Source organism: Siphateles boraxobius, unplaced genomic scaffold, assembly GCF_051911475.1.
Source record: "Siphateles boraxobius isolate OS27281-9 unplaced genomic scaffold, OSU_SipBor_1 75, whole genome shotgun sequence".
Lineage (NCBI taxonomy): Eukaryota > Metazoa > Chordata > Actinopteri > Cypriniformes > Leuciscidae > Siphateles > Siphateles boraxobius.
In genome coordinates this window covers 1,141,192-1,160,815 of record NW_027509203.1, presented here as the reverse complement: position 1 = coordinate 1,160,815, position 19,624 = coordinate 1,141,192, and the positions used below count along the sequence as shown (strand labels likewise).

At 47.3% G+C, this 19,624-nt stretch overlaps 1 protein-coding gene across 2 annotated transcripts in view; it reads right to left on the bottom strand.

Moving 5' to 3' along the window:
• Window positions 1–11,901: 11,901 nt before the first annotated feature.
• The window catches only part of cacna2d3a (calcium channel, voltage-dependent, alpha 2/delta subunit 3a), a 230,712-nt gene continuing 222,989 nt past the window's right edge, over window positions 11,902–19,624 (bottom strand). For both annotated transcript variants that reach the window (XM_077217632.1, XM_077217633.1), the window contains 3 exons: window positions 17,101–17,218; window positions 16,589–16,666; window positions 11,902–12,071 (listed from right to left, as the gene is read on the bottom strand). In XM_077217632.1, the coding sequence (XP_077073747.1) occupies window positions 11,976–12,071; window positions 16,589–16,666; window positions 17,101–17,218 (292 nt within the window). In that variant the 3' untranslated portion in view covers window positions 11,902–11,975. The remainder of the gene's footprint in view (window positions 12,072–16,588; window positions 16,667–17,100; window positions 17,219–19,624) is intronic.

The following is a 19,624-nucleotide window of genomic DNA, read 5'->3' as shown; positions in this document are numbered from 1 at the left end:
ACTGGGACCAGCCACCGGGGGGCGATCGAGACTCAGGGTTTATGACCTATACTGGGACCAGCCACCGGGGGGCGATCGAGACTCAGGGTTTATGACCTATACTGGGACCAAGCACTGGGGGGCGACCGAGACTCAGGGTTTCTGACCTATTCTGGGACCAGGCACTGGGGGGCGATCGTGACTCAGGGTTTATGAGCTATACTGGGACCAGCCACTGGGGGGCGATCGAGACTCAGGGTTTATGAGCTAAACTGGGACCAGCCACCGGGGGGCGATCAAGACTCAGGGTTTATGAGCTAAACTGGGACCAGCCACCGGGGGGCGATCGAGACTCAGGGTTTATGAGCTGAACTAGGACCAGCCACCGGGGGGCGATCGAGACTCAGGGTTTATGAGCTATACTGAGATCAGGCACCGGGGGGCGATCGAGACTCAGGGTTTATGACCTATACTGGGACCAGGCACTTGGGGGCGATCGACACTCAGGGTTTCTGACCTATTATGGGACCAGGCACTGGGGGGCGATCGTGACTCAGGGTTTATGACCTATACTGGGACCAGGCACTGGGGGGCGATCGAGACTCAGGGTTTATGAGCTATACTGGGACCAGCCACTGGGGGGCGATCGAGACTCAGGGTTTGTGAGCTAAACTGGGACCAGCCACCGGGGGGCGATCGAGACTCAGGATTTATGAGCTAAACTGGTACCAGCCACTGGGGGGTGATCGAGACTCAGGGTTTATGCTCTAAACTGGGACCAGCCACCGGGGGGAGATCGAGACTCAGGATTTATGAGCTAAACTGGTACCAGCCACTAGGGGGCGATCGAGACTCAGGGTTTATGAGCTAAACTGGGACCAGCCACCGGGGGGCGATCAAGACTCAGGGTTTATGAGCTAAACTGGGACCAGCCACCGGGGGGCGATCGAGACTCAGGGTTTATGACCTGAACTAGGACCAGCCACCGGGGGGCGATCGAGACTCAGGGTTTATGAGCTATACTGGGATCAGGCACCGGGGGGCGATCGAGACTCAGGGTTTATGACCTATACTGGGACCAAGCACTGGGGGGCGACCGAGACTCAGGGTTTATGAGCTATACTGGGACCAGGCACTTGGGGGCAATCGTGACTCAGGGTTTATGAGCTATACTGGGACCAGCCACTGGGGGGCGATCGAGACTCAGTGTTTATGAGCTATACTGGGATCAGGCACCGGGGGGCGATCGAGACTCAGGGTTTATGACCTATACTGGGACCAAGCACTGGGGGGCGACCGAGACTCAGGGTTTCTGACCTATTCTGGGACCAGGCACTGGGGGGCGATCGTGACTCAGGGTTTATGAGCTATACTGGGACCAGCCACTGGGGGGCGATCGAGACTCAGGGTTTATGAGCTAAACTGGGACCAGCCATCGGGGGGCGATCGAGACTCAGGATTTATGAGTTATACTGGAACCAGGCACTGGGGGGCGATCGAGACTCAGGGTTTATGGGCTATTCTGGGACCAGCCACCGGGGGGCGATCGAGACTCAGGGTTTATGAGCTAAACTGGTACCAGCCACGGGGGGCGATCGAGACTCAAGATTTATGAGCTATACTGGGACCAGGCACTGGGGGGCGATCGAGACTCAGGATTTATGAGCTATACTGGGACCAGCCACCGGGGGCCGATCAAGACTCAGGGTTTATGAGCTAAACTGGTACCAGCCACCGGGGGGCGATCGAGACTCAGGATTTATGAGCTATACAGGGACCAGCCACCGGGGGGCGATCGATACTCAGGTTTTATGAGCTATACTGGAACCAGGCACTGGGGGGCGATCGAGACTCAGGGTTTATGAGCTAAACTGGGACCAGCCACCGGGGGGCGATCGAGACTCAGGGTTTATGAGCTATACTGGGACCAGCCACCGGGGGCCGATGGAGACTCAGGGTTTATGAGCTATACTGGGACCAGGCACTTGGGCGCGATCGAGACTCAGGGTTTATGAGCTAAACTGGGACCAGCCACCGGGGGGCGATCGAGACTCAGGGTTTATGAGCTGAACTAGGACCAGCCACCGGGGGGCGATCGAGACTCAGGGTTTATGAGCTATACTGAGATCAGGCACCGGGGGGCGATCGAGACTCAGGGTTTATGACCTATACTGGGACCAGGCACTTGGGGGCGATCGACACTCAGGGTTTCTGACCTATTATGGGACCAGGCACTGGGGGGCGATCGTGACTCAGGGTTTATGACCTATACTGGGACCAGGCACTGGGGGGCGATCGAGACTCAGGGTTTATGAGCTATACTGGGACCAGCCACTGGGGGGCGATCGAGACTCAGGGTTTGTGAGCTAAACTGGGACCAGCCACCGGGGGGCGATCGAGACTCAGGATTTATGAGCTAAACTGGTACCAGCCACTGGGGGGTGATCGAGACTCAGGGTTTATGCTCTAAACTGGGACCAGCCACCGGGGGGAGATCGAGACTCAGGATTTATGAGCTAAACTGGTACCAGCCACTAGGGGGCGATCGAGACTCAGGGTTTATGAGCTAAACTGGGACCAGCCACCGGGGGGCGATCAAGACTCAGGGTTTATGAGCTAAACTGGGACCAGCCACCGGGGGGCGATCGAGACTCAGGGTTTATGACCTGAACTAGGACCAGCCACCGGGGGGCGATCGAGACTCAGGGTTTATGAGCTATACTGGGATCAGGCACCGGGGGGCGATCGAGACTCAGGGTTTATGACCTATACTGGGACCAAGCACTGGGGGGCGACCGAGACTCAGGGTTTATGAGCTATACTGGGACCAGGCACTTGGGGGCAATCGTGACTCAGGGTTTATGAGCTATACTGGGACCAGCCACTGGGGGGCGATCGAGACTCAGTGTTTATGAGCTATACTGGGATCAGGCACCGGGGGGCGATCGAGACTCAGGGTTTATGACCTATACTGGGACCAAGCACTGGGGGGCGACCGAGACTCAGGGTTTCTGACCTATTCTGGGACCAGGCACTGGGGGGCGATCGTGACTCAGGGTTTATGAGCTATACTGGGACCAGCCACTGGGGGGCGATCGAGACTCAGGGTTTATGAGCTAAACTGGGACCAGCCATCGGGGGGCGATCGAGACTCAGGATTTATGAGTTATACTGGAACCAGGCACTGGGGGGCGATCGAGACTCAGGGTTTATGGGCTATTCTGGGACCAGCCACCGGGGGGCGATCGAGACTCAGGGTTTATGAGCTAAACTGGTACCAGCCACGGGGGGCGATCGAGACTCAAGATTTATGAGCTATACTGGGACCAGGCACTGGGGGGCGATCGAGACTCAGGATTTATGAGCTATACTGGGACCAGCCACCGGGGGCCGATCAAGACTCAGGGTTTATGAGCTAAACTGGTACCAGCCACCGGGGGGCGATCGAGACTCAGGATTTATGAGCTATACAGGGACCAGCCACCGGGGGGCGATCGATACTCAGGTTTTATGAGCTATACTGGAACCAGGCACTGGGGGGCGATCGAGACTCAGGGTTTATGAGCTAAACTGGGACCAGCCACCGGGGGGCGATCGAGACTCAGGGTTTATGAGCTATACTGGGACCAGCCACCGGGGGCCGATGGAGACTCAGGGTTTATGAGCTATACTGGGACCAGGCACTTGGGCGCGATCGAGACTCAGGGTTTATGACCTATACTGGGACCAGGCACTGGGGGGCGATCGAGACTCAGGGTTTATGAGCTATACTGGGACCAGCCACCGGGGGGCGATCGAGACTCAGGGTTTATGAGCTATACTGAGAGCAGCCATTGGGGGGCGATCGAGACTCAGGGTTTATGAGGTATACTGGGACCAGCCACCGGGGGGCGATCGAGACTCAGGGTTTATGAGCTGAACTAGGACCAGCCACCAGGGGGCGATCGAGACTCAGGGTTTATGAGCTATACTGGGATCAGGCACCGGGGGGCGATCGAGACTCAGGGTTTATGACCTATACTGGGACCAGGCACTGGGGGGCGACCGAGACTCAGGGTTTATGAGCTATACTGGGACCAGGCACTTGGGGGCGATTGAGACTCAGGGTTTCTGACCTATTCTGGGACCAGGCACTGGGGGGCGATCGTGACTCAGGGTTTATGAGCTATACTGGGACCAGCCTGGGGGGCGATCGAGACTCAGGGTTTATGAGCTAAACTGGGACCAGGCACTTGGGGGCGATCGAGACTCAGGATTTATGAGCTATACTGGGACCAGCCACCGGGGGCCGATCGAGACTCAGGGTTTATGAGCTAAACTGGTACCAGCTACCGGGGGGCGATCAAGACTGAGGGTTTATGAGCTATACTGGGACCAGCCACTGGGGGGCGATCGAGACTCAGGGTTTGTGAGCTAAACTGGGACCAGCCACCGGGGGGCGATCGAGACTCAGGATTTATGAGCTAAACTGGTACCAGCCACTTGGGGGAGATCGAGACTCAGGGTTTATGAGCTAAAATGGGACCAGCCACCGGGGGGCGATCGAGACTCAGGATTTATGAGCTAAACTGGTACCAGCCACTAGGGGGCGATCGAGACTCAGGGTTTATGAGCTAAACTGGGACCAGCCACCAGGGGGCGATCAAGACTCAGGGTTTATGAGCTAAACTGGGACCAGCCACCGGGGGGCGATCGAGACTCAGGGTTTATGAGCTGAACTAGGACCAGCCACCGGGGGGCGATCGAGACTCAGGGTTTATGAGCTATACTGAGATCAGGCACCGGGGGGCGATCGAGACTCAGGGTTTATGACCTATACTGGGACCAGGCACTGGGGGGCGCCCGAGACTCAGGGTTTATACTGGGACCAGGCACTGGGGGGCGATCGAGACTCAGGGTTTTTGAGCTATACTGGGACCAGCCACTGGGGGGCGATCGAGACTCAGGGTTTGTGAGCTAAACTGGGACCAGCCACCGGGGGTCGATCGAGACTCAGGATTTATGAGCTAAACTGGTACCAGCCAATGGGGGGTGATCGAGACTCAGGGTTTATGCTCTAAACTGGGACCAGCCACCGGGGGGCGATCGAGACTCAGGATTTATGAGCTAAACTGGTACCAGCCACTAGGGGGCGATCGAGACTCAGGGTTTATGAGCTAAACTGGGACCAGCCACCGGGGGGCGATCAAGACTCAGGGTTTATGAGCTAAACTGGGACCAGCCACCGGGGGGCGATCGAGACTCAGGGTTTATGAGCTGAACTGGGACCAGCCACCGGGGGGCGATCGAGACTCAGGGTTTATGAGCTATACTGGGATCAGGCTCCGGGGGGCGATCGAGACTCAGGGTTTATGACCTATACTGGGACCAGGCACTGGGGGGCGATCGTGACTCAGGGTTTATGAGCTATACTGGGACCAGCCATTGGGGGGCGATCGAGACTCAGGGTTTATGAGCTAAACTGGGACCAGCCATCGGGGGGCGATCGAGACTCAGGATTTATGAGCTATATTGGAACCAGGCACTTGGGGGCGATCGAGACTCAGGGTTTATGGGCTAAACTGGGACCAGCCACCGGGGGGCGATCAAGACTCAGGGTTTATGAGCTATACTGGGACCAGCCACCGGGGGGCGATCGAGACTCAGGGAATATGAGCTATACTGGGACCAGGCACTGGGGCGCGATCGAGACTCAGGGTTTATGACCTATGCTGGGACCAGGCACTGGGGGGCGATCGAGACTCAGGGTTTATGAGCTATACTGGGACCAGCCACTGGGGGGCGATCGAGACTCAGGGTTTGTGAGCTAAACTGGGACCAGCCACCGGGGGGCGATCGAGACTCAGGATTTATGAGCTAAACTGGTACCAGCCACTGGGGGGAGATAGAGACTCAGGGTTTATGAGCTAAACTGGGACCATTCACCGGGGGGCGATCGAGACTCAGGATTTATGAGCTAAACTGGTACCAGCCACTAGGGGGCGATCGAGACTCAGGGTTTATGAGCTAAACTGGGACCAGCCACCGGGGGGCGATCAAGACTCAGGGTTTATGAGCTAAACTGGGACCAGCCAGCGGGGGGCGATCGAGACTCAGGGTTTATGAGCTGAACTAGGACCAGCCACCGGGGGGCGATCGAGACTCAGGGTTTATGAGCTATACTGAGATCAGGCACCGGGGGGCGATCAAGACTCAGGGTTTATGACCTATACTGGGACCAGGCACTTGGGGGCGATCGAGACTCAGGGTTTATGACCTATTCTGGGACCAGGCACTGGGGGGCGATCGTGACTCAGGGTTTATGACCTATACTGGGACCAGGCACTGGGGGGCGATCGAGACTCAGGGTTTATGAGCTATACTGGGACCAGCCACTGGGGGGCGATCGAGACTCAGGGTTTGTGAGCTAAACTGGGACCAGCCATCGGGGGGCGATCGAGACTCAGGATTTATGAGCTAAACTGGTACCAGCCACTGGGGGGTGATCGAGACTCAGGGTTTATGCTCTAAACTGGGACCAGCCACCGGGGGGCGATCGAGACTCAGGATTTATGAGCTAAACTGGTATCAGCCACTAGGGGGCGATCGAGACTCAGGGTTTATGAGCTAAACTGGGACCAGCCACCGGGGGGCGATCAAGACTCAGGGTTTATGAGCTAAACTGGGACCAGCCACCGGGGGGCGATCGAGACTCTGGGTTTATGAGCTGAACTAGGACCAGCCACCGGGGGGCAATCGAGACTTGGGCTATACTGGGATCAGGCACCGGGGGGCGATCGAGACTCAGGGTTTGTGAGCTAAACTGGGACCAGCCACCGGGGGGCGATCGAGACTCAGGGTTTATGACCTATACTGGGACCAAGCACTGGGGGGCGACCGAGACTCAGGGTTTATGAGCTATTCTGGGACCAGGCACTTGGGGGCGATTGAGACTCAGGGTTTCTGACCTATTCTGGGACCAGGCACTGGGGGGCGATCGTGACTCAGGGTTTATGAGCTATACTGGGACCAGCCACTGGGGGGCGATCGAGACTCAGGGTTTATGAGCTAAACTGGGACCAGCAATCGGGGGGCGATCGAGAGTCAGGGTTTATGAGTTATACTAGAACCAGGCACTGGGGGGCGATCGAGACTCAGGGTTTATGGGCTATTCTGGGACCAGCCACCGGGGGGCGATCGAGACTCAGGGTTTATGAGCTAAACTGGTACCAGCCACCGGGGGGCGATCGAGACTCAAGATTTATGAGCTATACTGGGACCAGGCACTGGGGGGCGATCGAGACTCAGGATTTATGAGCTATACTGGGACCAGCCACCGGGGGCCGATCGAGACTCAGGGTTTATGAGCTAAACTGGTACCAGCCACCGGGGGGCGATCGAGACTCAGGATTTATGAGCTATACAGGGACCAGCCACCGGGGGGCGATCGATACTCAGGTTTTATGAGCTATACTGGAACCAGGCACTGGGGGGCGATCGAGACTCAGGGCTTATGAGCTAAACTGGGACCAGCCACCGGGGGGCGATCGAGACTCAGGGTTTATGAGCTATACTGGGACCAGCCACCGGGGGCCGATCGAGACTCAGGGTTTATGAGCTATACTGGGACCAGCCACCGGGGGGCGATCGAGACTCAGGGTTTATGAGCTAAACTGGGACCAGCCACCGGGGGGCGATCAAGACTCAGGGTTTATGAGCTATACTGGGACCAGGCACTGGGGGGCGATCGAGACTCAGGGTTTATGAGCTATACTGGGACCAGCCACCGGGGGGCGATCGAGACTCAGGGTTTATGAGCTATACTGGGAGCAGCCATTGGGGGGCGATCGAGACTCAGGGTTTATGAGGTATACTGGGACCAGCCACCGGGGGCGATCGAGACTCAGGGTTTATGAGCTGAACTAGGACCAGCCACAAGGGGGCGATCGAGACTCAGGGTTTATGAGCTATACTGGGATCAGGCACCGGGGGGCGATCGAGACTCAGGGTTTATGACCTATACTGGGACCAGGCACTGGGGGGCGACCGAGACTCAGGGTTTATGAGCTATACTGGGACCAGGCACTTGGGGGCGATTGAGACTCAGGGTTTCTGACCTATTCTGGGACCAGGCACTGGGGGGCGATCGTGACTCAGGGTTTATGAGCTATACTGGGACCAGCCACTGGGGGGCGATCGAGACTCAGGGTTTATGAGCTAAACTGGGACCAGCCATCGGGGGGCGATCGAGACTCAGGATTTATGAGCTATACTGGGACCAGGCACTGGGGGGCGATCGAGACTCAGGATTTATGAGCTATACTGGGACCAGCCACCGGGGGCCGATCGAGACTCAGGGTTTATGAGCTAAACTTGTACCAGCCACCGGGGGGCGATCAAGACTCAGGGTTTATGAGCTATACTGGGACCAGCCACTGGGGGGCGATCGAGACTCAGGGTTTGTGAGCTAAACTGGGACCAGCCACCGGGGGGCGATCGAGACTCAGGATTTATGAGCTAAACTGGTACCAGCCACTGGGGGGAGATCGAGACTCAGGGTTTATGAGCTAAACTGGGACCAGCCACCAGGGGGCGATCGAGACTCAGGATTTATGAGCTAAACTGGTACCAGCCACTAGGGGGCGATCGAGATTCAGGGTTTATGAGCTATACTGGGACCAGCCACCGGGGGGCGATCAAGACTCAGGGTTTATGAGCTAAACTGGGACCAGCCACCGGGGGGCGATCGAGACTCAGGGTTTATGAGCTGAACTAGGACCAGCCACCGGGGGGCGATCGAGACTCAGGGTTTATGAGCTATACTGAGATCAGGCACCGGGGGGCGATCGAGACTCAGGGTTTCTGACCTATTCTGGGACCAGGCACTGGGGGGCGATCGTGACTCAGGGTTTATGACCTATACTGGGACCAGGCACTGGGGGGCGATCGTGACTCAGGGTTTATGACCTATACTGGGACCAGGCACTGGGGGGCGATCGAGACTCAGGGTTTATGAGCTATACTGGGACCAGCCACCGGGGGGCGATCAAGACTCAGGGTTTATGAGCTAAACTGGGACCAGCCACCGGGGGGCGATCGAGACTCAGGGTTTCTGAGCTGAACTGGGACCAGCCACCGGGGGGCGATCGAGACTCAGGGTTTATGAGCTATACTGGGATCAGGCCCCGGGGGGCGATCGAGACTCAGGGTTTATGACCTATACTGGGACCAGGCACTGGGGGGCGACCGAGACTCAGGGTTTATGAGCTATACTGGGACCAGGCACTTGGGGGCGATTGAGACTCAGGGTTTCTGACCTATTCTGGGACCAGGCACTGGGGGGCGATCGTGACTCAGGGTTTATGAGCTATACTGGGACCAGGCACTGGGGGGCGATCGTGACTCAGGGTTTATGAGCTATACTGGGACCAGCCACTGGGGGGGCGATCAAGACTCAGGGTTTATGAGCTAAACTGGGACCAGCCATCGGGGGGCGATCGAGACTCAGGATTTATGAGCTATACTGGAACCAGGCACTGGAGGGCGATCGAGACTCAGGGTTTATGGGCTATTCTGGGACTAGCCACCGGGGGGCGATCGAGACTCAGGGTTTATGAGCTAAACTGGTACCAGCCACCGGGGGGCGATCGAGACTCAGGATTTATGAGCTATACTGGGACCAGGCACTGGGGGGCGATCGAGACTCAGGATTTATGAGCTATACTGGGACCAGCCACCGGGGGCCGATCGAGACTCAGGGTTTATGAGCTAAACTGGTACCAGCCACCGGGGGGCGATCGAGACTCAGGATTTATGAGCTATACTGGGACCAGCCACCGGGGGGCGATCGAGACTCAGGATTTATGAGCTATACTGGAACCAGGCACTGGGGGGCGATCGAGACTCAGGGTTTATGAGCTAAACTGGGACCAGCCACCGGGGGGCGATCGAGACTCAGGGTTTATGAGCTATACTGGGACCAGCCACCGGGGGGCGATCGAGACTCAGGGTTTATGAGCTATACTGGGACCAGGCACTTGGGCGCGATCGAGACTCAGGGTTTATGACCTATACTGGGACCAGGCACTGGGGGGCGATCGAGACTCAGGGTTTATGAGATATACTGGGACCAGCCACCGGGGGCCGATCGAGACTCAGGGTTTATGAGCTAAACTGGTACCAGCCACCGGGGGGCGATCGAGACTCAGGGTTTATGAGCTATACTGGGAGCAGCCATTGGGGGGCGATCGAGACTCAGGGTTTATGAGCTATACTGGGACCAGCCACCGGGGGGTTACCCTTTGCAAATGCATCAAAAGATTATCAAGTGCTCTTATTTTATAAGCTGAACGATCTCTCACATCAGTAGTGGAAGATCAAGTAAAGCACCTCACTGAAAAGGGAATATCTAAGACATATGTATGTAAATATGAAAGTGTCAACAATGACAATGCCATAAAAAGCAAAGAATCATCAAAGATCAACTCATTTGTCTCTTTGTATTTTAAAAAAAGATTTATTTCAAAAGTACACAAACTGCAGTTGTATCTCTTATTGTAAGGCAATGTTCACAAAGAACATCCACTGTTGTTATACACTTACTATTGCATTTGTCACAGTTGTAAGGCTGAAAATCATAAATAGTATAATTTTAATAGTTACGGAACAAAAACTCTCAAATTTATGACACAAATGTATTTGTTTGTAGACATTTACGAATCCTACTTAAATTCAGTTAATTAGCACAGTTACCAGTCTCCTGTAGCCTTGCTTGTAAAATGTTTCCTATTAACTATGTGAACATAAAATATGGTAAGACTTTACAGTAAGGTTTCAGTTGATAGCATGAGTTAACTACATTACTTAACATGAACTAACAATGAACAATACTTCTACAGCATTTATTAATCTTAGTTAATCTCAACATTTACAAATACAGTATTAAAATAAAAAGTTGTATGTTAACATTAGTTAATGCACTGTGAACTAACACAAACAAACTTTTTTATATTAACTAACATTAACAAAGGCTGATAAATGCCGTAAAAATATATTGCTCATTGTTAGTTCATGTTAGTCAATGCATTAACTAATGTTTATTAAATGAGACCTTAAATATAAAGTGTTCCCTTAAAATACCATTTATTTGTAGCTGTCCATGTGATTCTGGTGAGTTAAAGGGATAGTTCACCCAAAATTGTAAATTCTGTCAGTATTTACTCTTCCTGATGTTGTTCAACCCCGTAAGACCTTCGTTCATCTTCGGAACACAAATTATGATATTTATATGTACGTCACACGTAGGCTCACTATTGGCCAACGCTGGTCATGTGTGTGTGATGTGTGTGACGTACAACACAGAAGCGCTGCGCTGTTACACTAGTGAACTCACTCACGCCCACAGAGAAGGAAATCAATAGTAGAAATAAAGTCGTTATTTATGTTTGGTTTTGCACACAAAAAGTATTCTCGTCGCTTGATAAACTTAAGATTGAGCCACTGTAGTCACTTGGACTATTTTAACGATGTCTTTAATAACTTTTCGGGGCCGGCAAGTTTCAATCCCTTAGAAGCCTATGGAGGAGTGATCCAGCTCTCAGATTCAATCAAAAATATCTTTAATTTTTTTTTTTTACATTTTTTTTTTTTACATTTAGCTGACGCTTTTATCCAAAGCGACTTACAATTGCTATATATGTCAGAGGTCGCACGCCTCTGGAGCAACTAGGGGTTAAGTGTCTTGCTCAGGGACATATTGGTGTCTCACAGTGGATTTGAACCCGGGTCTCTCACACCAAAGGCATGTGTCTTATCCACTGCGCCACCACCACCACATAATTCGTTTTCCGAAGATGAACGAAGGTCTTACGGGGTTGAACAACATGAGGGAGAGTAATTACTGACAGAATTTACATTTTTGGGTGAACTATCCCTGTAAGTTTTCCAGTGTAAATCAATATTTATATGATCACTTTTTGCATGCTGGCGAGGAGGGAAAGGGGCGGAGCCTGTGTTCATCACCTGGGAAAGATGTGGACTATCAGGAATACAAGAACTGAAGCTGTTAGTGATGGAGTCAAGCTCACGGATCCGCCACACTCCATCGAGTTTTCCTGCAGAAGGAGCAAACATGGACAAGATGACATCATATAGGAATTATGAACTCTATGGCCGTGTACGATAGCTTGAAAATTCTGATTCTAATGTTCATGTAACAATGTAACACCCTATCTACTGAACTGCAGGAACGGTATGGGAAGAGTTTTTATTTTTAACAAAATAAATCAGCAGATATTAGCAAACTCTTACTCTAAAGCTTGCTGACAATATGGTGTCGTGGAATTGCTATTACAAAAGACTAAAATATTTAAAGGGGTGGTAAAGTATGATTTCACTTTTTCACTTTAGCTAGTGTGTAATGTTTTCTGTTTGATCATAAACAACATCTGCAAAGTTACAACGCTCAAAGTTCAAAGTAAAGGGAGATATTTGCTTTTAAAGAAAAGGACTACAACAAACGGCTGGTTGGGACTACACGACATTCCTCCCGGGTTAGTGACATCAGCAACCCTAAAATCTACATAAGCCCCGCCCCCGGGACACGCAGTCCATGTGGAGAAGAGGAAAAGTTGTTGTATTAGAGTGTATTTGTGAGTCAGCTCAAACTTTAGCATCCTTCTTTTCACATGCAATAGAAAGTCACTCTGTGTGCATCTCACAACAGTTCCTATACGAGCGATTTATAGATTAACATGACAGAATATGCTAATTGAAGATGGTTAACTCCACATCAGCAACATAAATTCATCAACTAATCATCAGAGACGTCCTGTTGCATTCTACATGTTGTCACTTCTTGAGTCTCTCCATCTTTGTCTGACTCTGTTTTAACACTAAAGGCAGAACAGTTTCTGTCATGTTATTGTGTCTGCGTGAGGTAATCGCAGCTGCTAACACACAAGAGCTCTTGAAACCCCGCCCTCTGATCAGTGGCGGCTGGTGAAAAATATCTGAGGTGGGGCTGTGTCATATTCTGTCGGTTTCAATAGTCTGGTAACATGAGAGTCTTTTAGTGTAGTGGCTTCGAGGTTGTGGAACGCTCTTCCTCAAGACATCCGTCCAACATCTACCCTTCTCTCCTTCAAAAACACATATTTTATCTGATTCTGTACATTTCTCTTCAGCTCACAGTCTGTAAAGTAAACATTGTTATTGATATGCTAATTGTTTGTATCCCTCTTTGTTTGTATCTTTAATCTCACTTTAATCTCAAACGGTGTTCCGCAGGGGTCAGTGTTGGGTCCCCTTTTATTTATTCTTTATATTCTACCCCTTGGTCATATTTTTCATTCTTATGGTATTCATTTTCATTTTTATGCTGACGACACACAAGTATATATATCCACAAAACCTAATGCTTCTCGTCCCCCATCTAACCTTACTAAATGTTTGCAGGATGTTAATATATGGATGACTAATAATTTTCTAAAGTTAAATTCTAATAAAACCGAAGCCCTACTTGTTGGGTCTAGGTCTGTTCTATCTAAAGCTCAACCCTTCACTTTGCATATTAATAATTGCTCAGTTAACTTTTCCACTCAGGTGAAAAGTCTTGGGGTCATATTTGATGGTTTGCTTTCTTTTAGTTCTCATATTAATACAATTTCACGGGCTGCATCTTTTCATTTACGTAATATTGCTAGACTTCGTTCTTCACTTTCTCAACACTGTACCGAAGTACTCATTCATGCCCTGGTTACATCTCGGCTCGATTACTGCAATTCCCTTTTATTTGGTCTTCCCGAAAAACAACTACATAGACTACAGTTAATCCAGAACTCAGCAGCCAGGATTGTTACTCACTCACGTATTTTTGATCATATAACTCCAACTCTTTACCAACTGCACTGGCTCCCTGTTCGTTATCGTGTACATTACAAAATATTGCTCCTTACATATAAAGCTCTTCATAATTTGGCACCTCAATATCTGTTAGATCTTTTTCATTTGTATAGACCATCGTGTTCTTTGAGATCCTCTTCTGCAGAATTATTGTCTGTTCCAAACTTCAAGATGAGTTCCTATGGTGGTAGTGCTTTTAGTTGTGTGGCGCCTAAACTATGGGATGCTTTACCACTGCACTTTCACCAAATGGATTCAATTTCCCATTTTAAAGCTCAGATAAAAACGTATTTGTTTAGATTAGCTTTTAATTATATGATTGTTTGATGTGTAGTTGTAGTCGAGTGCTTTGTTTGTTTTGTATTCTGCCTTGTTTTATATTGTACGGTGTCCTTGAGTGCCCTGAAAGGCGCCTTTTAAATAAAAGGTATTATTATTATTATTATTATTATTATTTAACCTAACTTTGTAAGCGACCTCTGTATATTAGGCCTACTTTCTGCCCTTGGTGTGTGTATTGTGCTTTGATGTGTATTGTTCGATTCCTTAACCCAGTCCCAGTGGTTCTCAATCTTTTTAGAGTTGTACCCCATGAGACTTTTAACATCTTTCTTCGTACCCCCACTCTTCAGTCACACCTTTCTCAGTAAGGGACAATATTTGCCCCTTAAATCGATTTAAATTAAAAAAAAAATCAATAGAGAAATGTGCAATGATGGTAAAAACAAAGTGATGCTTTTAAATGTTAAATTAAAACTGCCAATAGGTGGGCATCGAGTCATTCATTCAGTAACGAAGCAAGTGGATGTATTTATGAATTAATAATTGAATCATTGACTCTAATGATTCGTTCAAAGCCGCAGATTTGTTCACGAACACTGCTGTGTGCTGCAGTTCTGCTGTGGCTTTCGTTGGAGCTATTATTTTGTTGTGAAAAACTGACAACTGTGTTGTAGCCTAAATGAACATCACTTAATATTATTATTTCGTTTGTTGAACTGTTGTATAAAATCAATGTCACATTTGCAATCGTGTGGACCTCCAGATAATGTGATCAACATTAAACACAGGAACTCACACAGGGAATGTGTCTTTATCGAAGAGAGTTTGAATCTTATATCGATCTCCATGCACAGCCTGTGTCTATATTTGTTCTGCATGCTAGTGCGTGCTAAATCTCTTATTTTACAAAGGTACATTGTCTAGAACGGTAGTATAGTGAGATTTGCCAAGGCAGCAATCTTCACGAGGATGTCATGTATTTACAGAATTTTACCTGATAGAAAAACATGCTCAGTTTAAATCATATTTTAAGGTGAGATCGACTTTTAAATGAACGGCAAAATTCAGCATTTTGTTCCCGTAGCCCCTTCTGTCACCTCACGTACGTAACGTTACGTACAACAGTTTGAGAACCACTGCCTTTACATATCTTTGTAAAGCGACCTTGGGTGTTGGAAAGACACTATATAAATACAAATAATAATAATAATTATTATTATTATTATTAATAACCGCCCAAACACATTTTAGCACAAACTGCATGATACCAGTGCTTTGTGATAAAGTCAGTAATTATTTAATGCCATATTACAAGGCTGAGGCATTCTTACACAAAAACAAACAAATTGGACAAACTTTCCATTTGCATTTGAAATTTAACTCAAACTGTTTACTTTCTCAGACAGGTGCTGCTTCCCTCACTCCGGTAACTGTCAATGCTGGATCTGTCACTGTTGTTTTAACAAGTAATCACCAAAACAAGGCATTAGCATGACCGCATGGAGCTAGCCAGACCTTTCTAGTGTACAGCTCTGGTAGTGTTGCTGTCTGATAGAGATGCGCGCGCAGTTTGGGGCGCTAAAAGAATCGCCCATAGCTGACCTGATTGGAGCTCGCTGATTGGCTAAAGATTATGTCAAACATTTATATCTTAAATCAGCAATTGGCTAAACTGCTCCAGAGACCCGCCTTTCTGGGTCATTTCTCCCGTGCCCCAGAGCTGATCACGTGCACAGAGCTGGAGGGGACGTGTAGAAAAAAACGACATTTTGAATTTCTATCATATTTTTTCACATATACTGGGTGCATTTAATATCTCAAACACACAAATATTGATATATTGAATATATAACTTATTTATGTATTTACATGTATTTATTTATGTATGTGGCTCATAAACTGTGGTCTGGCTCAAGGGGGGGGCGGCGCCCTAGCGCCCTCTATTGGCCAGCCACACATGCCCCTGAGGCAGCTCATTTGCATTTAAAGGGCCAGGCACAAAACGGTGCGCTTTTGCAAACCCTCAAAATGTGACTTTAACATCCTATATAAAAATATCTGTGGGGCATTTTGTGCTAAAATTTCACAAACACTCTGGGGTCATCAGAGATTTATTTTACATCTTGTGAAAATGCCATTTTACCACCCCTTTAATGCGTTCAAATGCTAATAATGCATTTTGCCATTTACACTGGTCTGCAAATATCATCGACCACACTGCAAAATCATTTGATTTTTAAGTGCAATCAACATGGATGTTTAAGTCATTTCAACTTAAATTACATTAAACTGACTTAAAAAATAAGTTGTATCTTGTATAACTGTATGACTGAGTAAAAGCAATGCAAAAATAAATGTTGTCATTACTTCTTGATCCTATAATGTTTTACAGTGCAGCAGTGAATAGTTTCTGAGCGTCTGTGTCAGTTTTCCTCTGTTTCTGTACCTCGTGATGGAACGGGTGGCACGTGTCCGGTCGTCTTCTGTCCTTCTGAAACTTCAACCGTTCACATTTCAGAGACTCGTTATGTGCAAGGAAATTAAGGGAAAACATACGACAGAGGACGGTTTTGAAAACATAGAGGAAAACAGAGACCATTGAGACAGTGTCTAAAAAAGATAATTGCCAGTTGCATAAACTTATAACCATTATACTTATAGAATGACCAGAATAGGTCACACTTTAGATTAGGGTCCAGTTCTCACTATTCACTAGCAATTAACTATCTTTTGCCCCAATAAACTCCTTATTACTGCTTATTAATAGTTAGTAAGCGATGTAGAATATGGTCATGAAGAATAAGACATTAATATGTGCTTTATAAGTACTAATAAACAGCCAAACCCCTATTAATATGCATGATAATAAGCAGCTAGTTAATAGTGAGAATTGGAGCGTAAACTAAAGTGTTACCAAATGAATAAAATGACAATGAAAGCACCTGCTCTTTTATTAAGGATATACATAATCTCGACGGGGTCCATGGTGACGGGTCCGAGGTTGCTGCAGTCACATGTGTTGTCGATGACCACCATGAACAGGTTACTGCTGGGAATCTGCTGAATCACAAATGATCTGAGGAGGACAAGAGAGAGACAGATTCAAAGACTTTTCACAATGCCTGTTTATCTGCTCCAAAAGAAGAGAAGTGTGGATGAAAGACATCTCCAGGAAGAGGCGTCGATGCTGTATGGAATCTGTATGTGTTCATATACTGATATTAATAAGTTCTCCACACGCACATGAATGCACTAGGGCTAAAGATTGAAGATTTAAGGATGATTAATTTCTTAATCAAAAACTTCTCTCTTACTTTGGATAAAAGCTTGCAACAGAAGTATACCTTTGGCTGTACTTTTATTCCCCTGTTACGTGTTCTATATTGTTTACGGTCAGTGTTAATGTTTCGTGTTTATGTTTAGGTTATTGTTTACGGAGAGTGTTTATGTTTAGGTTATTGTTTACGGAGAGTGTTTATGTTTTGGTTATTGTTTACGGAGAGTGTTTATGTTTAGGTTATTGTTTACGGAGAGTGTTTATGTTTAGGTTATTGTTTACGGAGAGTGTTTATGTTTAGGTTATTGTTTACAGAGATTGTTTATGTTTAGGTTATTGTTTACGGAGAGTGTTTATGTTTAGGTTATTGTTTACGGAGAGTGTTTATGTTTAGGTTATTGTTTACGGAGAGTGTTTATGTTTAGGTTATTGTTTACGGAGAGTGTTTATGTTTAGGTTATTGTTTACGGAGAGTGTTTATGTTTAGGTTATTGTTTACGGAGAGTGTTTATGTTTAGGTTATTGTTTACGGAGAGTGTTTATGTTTAGGTTATTGTTTACGGAGAGTGTTTATGTTTAGGTTATTGTTTACGGAGAGTGTTTATGTTTAGGTTATTGTTTACGGAGAGTGTTTATGTTTAGGTTATTGTTTACGGAGAGTGTTTATGTTTAGGTTATTGTTTACGGAGTGTCTTTATGTTTAGGTTATTGTTTACGGAGAGTGTTTATGTTTAGGTTATTGTTTACGGAGAGTGTTTATGTTTAGGTTATTGTTTACGGAGTGTCTTTATGTTTAGGTTATTGTTTACGGAGAGTGTTTATGTTTAGGTTATTGTTTACGGAGAGTGTTTATGTTTAGGTTATTGTTTACGGAGAGTGTTTATGTTTAGGTTATTGTTTACGGAGAGTGTTTATGTTTAGGTTATTGTTTACGGAGAGTGTTTATGTTTAGGTTATTGTTTACGGAGTGTCTTTATGTTTAGGTTATTGTTTACGGAGAGTGTTTATGTTTAGGTTATTGTTTACGGAGAGTGTTTATGTTTAGGTTATTGTTAAGGGTGAGTGTTTATGTTTAGGTTATTGTTTACGGAGAGTGTTTATGTTTAGGTTATTGTTTACGGAGAGTGTTTATGTTTAGTTAATTGTTTACGGAGAGTGTTTATGTTTAGGTTATTGTTTACGGAGAGTGTTTATGTTTGGGTTATTGTTTACGGAGAGTGTTTATGTTTAGGTTATTGTTTACGGAGAGTGTTTATGTTTAGGTTATTGTTTAGGGTGAGTGTTTATGTTTAGGTTATTGTTTACGGAGAGTGTTTATGTTTAGGTTATTGTTTACGGAGAGTGTTTATGTTTAGTTAATTGTTTACGGAGAGTGTTTATGTTTAGGTTATTGTTTACGGAGAGTGTTTATGTTTGGGTTATTGTTTACGGAGAGTGGTTATGTTTAGGTTATTGTTTACGGAGTGTCTTTATGTTTAGGTTATTGTTTACGGAGTGTCTTTATGTTTAGGTTATTGTTTACGGAGAGTGTTTATGTTTAGGTTATTGTTAAGGGTGAGTGTTTATGTTTAGGTTATTGTTTACGGAGAGTGTTTATGTTTAGGTTATTGTTTACGGAGAGTGTTTATGTTTAGTTAATTGTTTACGGAGAGTGTTTATGTTTAGGTTATTGTTTACGGAGAGTGTTTATGTTTGGGTTATTGTTTACGGAGAGTGTTTATGTTTAGGTTATTGTTTACGGAGAGTGTTTATGTTTAGGTTATTGTTTAGGGTGAGTGTTTATGTTTAGGTTATTGTTTACGGAGAGTGTTTATGTTTAGGTTATTGTTTACGGAGAGTGTTTATGTTTAGTTAATTGTTTACGGAGAGTGTTTATGTTTAGGTTATTGTTTACGGAGAGTGTTTATGTTTGGGTTATTGTTTACGGAGAGTGTTTATGTTTGGGTTATTGTTTACGGAGAGTGTTTATGTTTAGGTTATTGTTTACGGAGAGTGTTTATGTTTAGGTTATTGTTACGGAGAGTGTTTATGTTTAGGTTATTGTTTACGGAGTGTCTTTATGTTTAGGTTATTGTTTACGGAGAGTGTTTATGTTTAGGCTATTGTTTACGGAGAGTGTTTATGTTTAGGTTATTGTTTACGGAGAGTGTTTATGTTTAGGTTATTGTTAAGGGTGAGTGTTTATGTTTAGGTTATTGTTTAGGG